This window comes from Acanthisitta chloris, unplaced genomic scaffold, assembly GCF_000695815.1.
Source record: "Acanthisitta chloris isolate BGI_N310 unplaced genomic scaffold, ASM69581v1 scaffold33304, whole genome shotgun sequence".
In the NCBI taxonomy this organism is placed as follows: Eukaryota; Metazoa; Chordata; class Aves; order Passeriformes; family Acanthisittidae; genus Acanthisitta; species Acanthisitta chloris.
The window spans coordinates 34,300-37,631 of NW_008668212.1; the positions used below are offsets into that span (position 1 = coordinate 34,300).

The 3,332-nt window shown below is 37.1% G+C and overlaps 1 protein-coding gene across 1 annotated transcript in view; it reads right to left on the reverse strand.

Annotated features, from left to right (window-relative positions):
• Positions 1 to 3,332, reverse strand: part of SEPSECS (Sep (O-phosphoserine) tRNA:Sec (selenocysteine) tRNA synthase) — a 19,389-nt gene that overhangs the window by 13,780 nt on the left and 2,277 nt on the right. The window contains exons 3-5 of the mRNA XM_009072807.1: positions 2,253 to 2,371; positions 1,966 to 2,124; positions 1,271 to 1,424 (exon numbers count right to left, since the gene is read on the reverse strand). Of these exons, the coding sequence (XP_009071055.1) occupies positions 1,271 to 1,424; positions 1,966 to 2,124; positions 2,253 to 2,371 (432 nt within the window). The remainder of the gene's footprint in view (positions 1 to 1,270; positions 1,425 to 1,965; positions 2,125 to 2,252; positions 2,372 to 3,332) is intronic.

Here is a 3,332-nt window from a genome sequence, read left to right on the forward strand (position 1 = left end):
CTCATTTCAGAGTCAGTAACATTTCTTTCCTACACTTGCAAATAGTCAACCAAATCTTCCAAGTTACAAAGTAATTAACAAAGAAGCACACATTGCAGAGGAAGTCTTTTCAATTTTGTGATGAATTAAAAACAGTTGAAAGTATTAAGACACTACATTTAAAACCATGCAAAAAAAAAAAAAGACATTAATATCTCCTACTTCAGCACACAAACCCATAAAAATATACCTGTTCAATTGTAAAACCTAAGGAATAGGCTGATACTTATTTTGGCAAGCAGATAGAGAAGGCAGGGTTTAGCAAGCAACAACAATGCTCATTTTGGACAAATGACTCAGTATGTCAACTACTTCAGGCAACTCTACTCCAACATGTCACTTTCGAATTGAGAAGTATTTCATAACCAATGCACAGTATGAAATAATATCTCAGATATTATTTCCCATCCATAACTACAATGCTCATGTCTGCTTCAGCTAGAGCTTGAATGATACCCTTTTAGCAACTACAGAAGTTACCTATATGGACACATAATATTAGAAAAGAATGCAATGTATTTTGTTTTAATGGTGATTTAACAGCTGGCAATTTTAAGTAGCATCATCATGCAATCAGGCAGCAAATGGCCAAACTTGGTAAGTTACAGCAGGACAAATTGTGTTACTCTCATACAGCACATCTGCCCTAGATGCTTCCAAGAGTTTCCCTTTATCAGTGTATCTTAATTACCCCTATAAACATCAGTATAATACAGGAAAGACTAACTCAGACATTTTAATTTTAGCTGCAGCTTTTTTTTTTTGTGTAACTGTATTAACAGCCTAGGAAAATTTATCATTGGCTGGAGGAGAAGAGTAGAAAAGGCAACAGTAACATTAAAACGTGGCATTAGCTATGGAGCTACATTTCCTGAACTATGCCTCTAGGCCAGTCTACTTTTAATAATTCCATGAAATTAGACGAAAAATCACTACCAAAATGACATTAATTTCGCCACAAGAGATCATCATTAACTTCAGTTATATGACAGAAGGAAAGCCTTCTGCATTATTCGCACTTTTTTAATATACTTTTCTAAAAGTGGAACATTGTTTAAGCAAGAGGATTAAAATATCTTTACACATTGCTGGCACAAGCAATTTTAGGAAGATGGACATTCAAAACATGGAGGCTTTGGTTGGTTGGTTGGGTTTTGCTGGTGTGTGGGGTTTGTTTCTTCGTTTGCTTTTTACAGTAACAAGTAACACACTTCTTACAAAGACTGCTTACCTATCAGGTACCCTTGGAGCAAAGCAAGATGTTGTAGAATGCACACATAGAATATTTTCAGCACCAAGAGCCTTGATTTTGGCCTCCACTCCTTCGAGGTCTGTCCGTAGCTCATCACCTTCTAATGTATTTTCTATGACCACAGGCTCAAAACCTGACCAAAGAAAAGCAACACCTGAACGTATCCCAACAAATCTCTGACTGTGGGGGTTTAGTTCCATTATACATCTGAACAAACTTCTTGTTCTGTTGTTTTAACAGATTCTTTCTCACAGAAAAGATTGTGCAAATCAGATTGTCACCTTCTGATCACAATTCCTAGTGCAGATATGTTTTTTTGCACAAATTTAAGGGAGAGAAGTTTGGACAGTGAGCTTTGGTTTTACATAATTCTCAGGACAGCAAACCAGGCATCTTACTCGGAGAGTGAACTCTAACTTCCTTAGTACTGTGTTCTCTTTTACACATCTGTACCTCAGCATACACCTGCATTTTACAAGGCATCAGGAAGACAACTCATACATGTGACTGCATGTTAGAAATCAGGAGTGTAGAAATAAAGCACCTTGAACTACTAGGCATTATTAGGCCTCTTCTGAATTTTACTGCCAGGGTATGAACTGATCACTCTGATAGTTGAAGTTTCATATGTATTAGAAGAACACACACTGTGTAATCAGTCAGTTTCTCCTTACCTGCAGTGATCATTGACTTAAAGCAAGATTTCTGGTCTATACGTGGCCAGAGAATGTATTTTGCCTTTGGTCTCTTGTGCCGCAATGTTAAAAAACACAGAGTTAGGCTCATGCCAGTTGCCATAGGAACCACAAAGCAATTGGTCACTGACCGGACACCTGTATGGAAAAAGTAAGTCAGAAATTAACATGAAGAACCCATGACATGCCCCCAAAACCAACAGAGGTTTTTTTTGAAATTTACACCTACCAGCCAGCTTTATAATTTTTTTCAAATTTACACCTACCAGCCAGCTTTATAATGTCCAGAACAATGGAATTAGTAAGTTTGTTCAAAAGGCTCGACCCTGCAGCTTTAGGCTGGACTGCAGAAATATCACCTGACCTTCCAATTCCATGGATCAGCCTAAACAAAAGAAGGTGAAAACATACATCAAGTTTTTCCACACCGCAAAGCAATAATTCTTGCTGACTGAAGAGAACTTCATTTGATAAACAATTGTGGAAAATGTTGTATCCAATGCAACATCAATACCTGCCACAATGAATTCTGTTATAACAAACTTCAGATATTTGTATGAATTTTGGGGCTTTTATTAACAGTGTTCTAGTATGCAAATGAAAACTTTGAGAAGACCCATGGTAGCAACACCTTTAGCATCTGGCAGGTTTCCTTTTAAGTGCACCTCAGCACTTCTTGATGTTTGTTGAATTAGCATTATAAATGCTGACACATGCAGACACACAACTCCAAGGAATACAAAAATCATTTGCCTACAGTGCAGCATACCATAGGCAGAGTGGTATTATACAGCTCCTGCCCTGACAAATACTTTGTCTCTGTAAGGCAGGGAAGTCATACACCGTGACAAATACATATACACATGTCAATGTATTGCTTTGCCCATATTTTCAACGTCTTCACTTCATCTACCTCGTTCTACTTCTCAACATTGTGTGTCATGGAATATCATGTCCCTGCATTCTGTTTATAAATTATGTTTGTAAACGGCATTTACAAGTATTGAGTATTCTTTGGCATCTTTCAGGAGTGGAGGATTCTGAAACAATTTATTAAAACACAAACTTACAGAACTAGCTTTACCCATGGCTGAAAAGCAGTAGCTGCTCATGTAAGCTAGTAACAATACACACCCATTTATGGCTTTAACTCTGCTTTAATCTTGGGAATAGAATAAAATGCAGTCCAACAAGTATATGGAATTCAGAACTTCTTGGAGCATAGTCTTACAGCTTAAGTTTATTTCCTTGTTTCAAGCTACAGGTTGAAGTCAACAAACTCTTGATAATTAACTGAAACTTACACAATTCTCTCTCCACCTAAAATATTTTCTTCCCTCATTCCT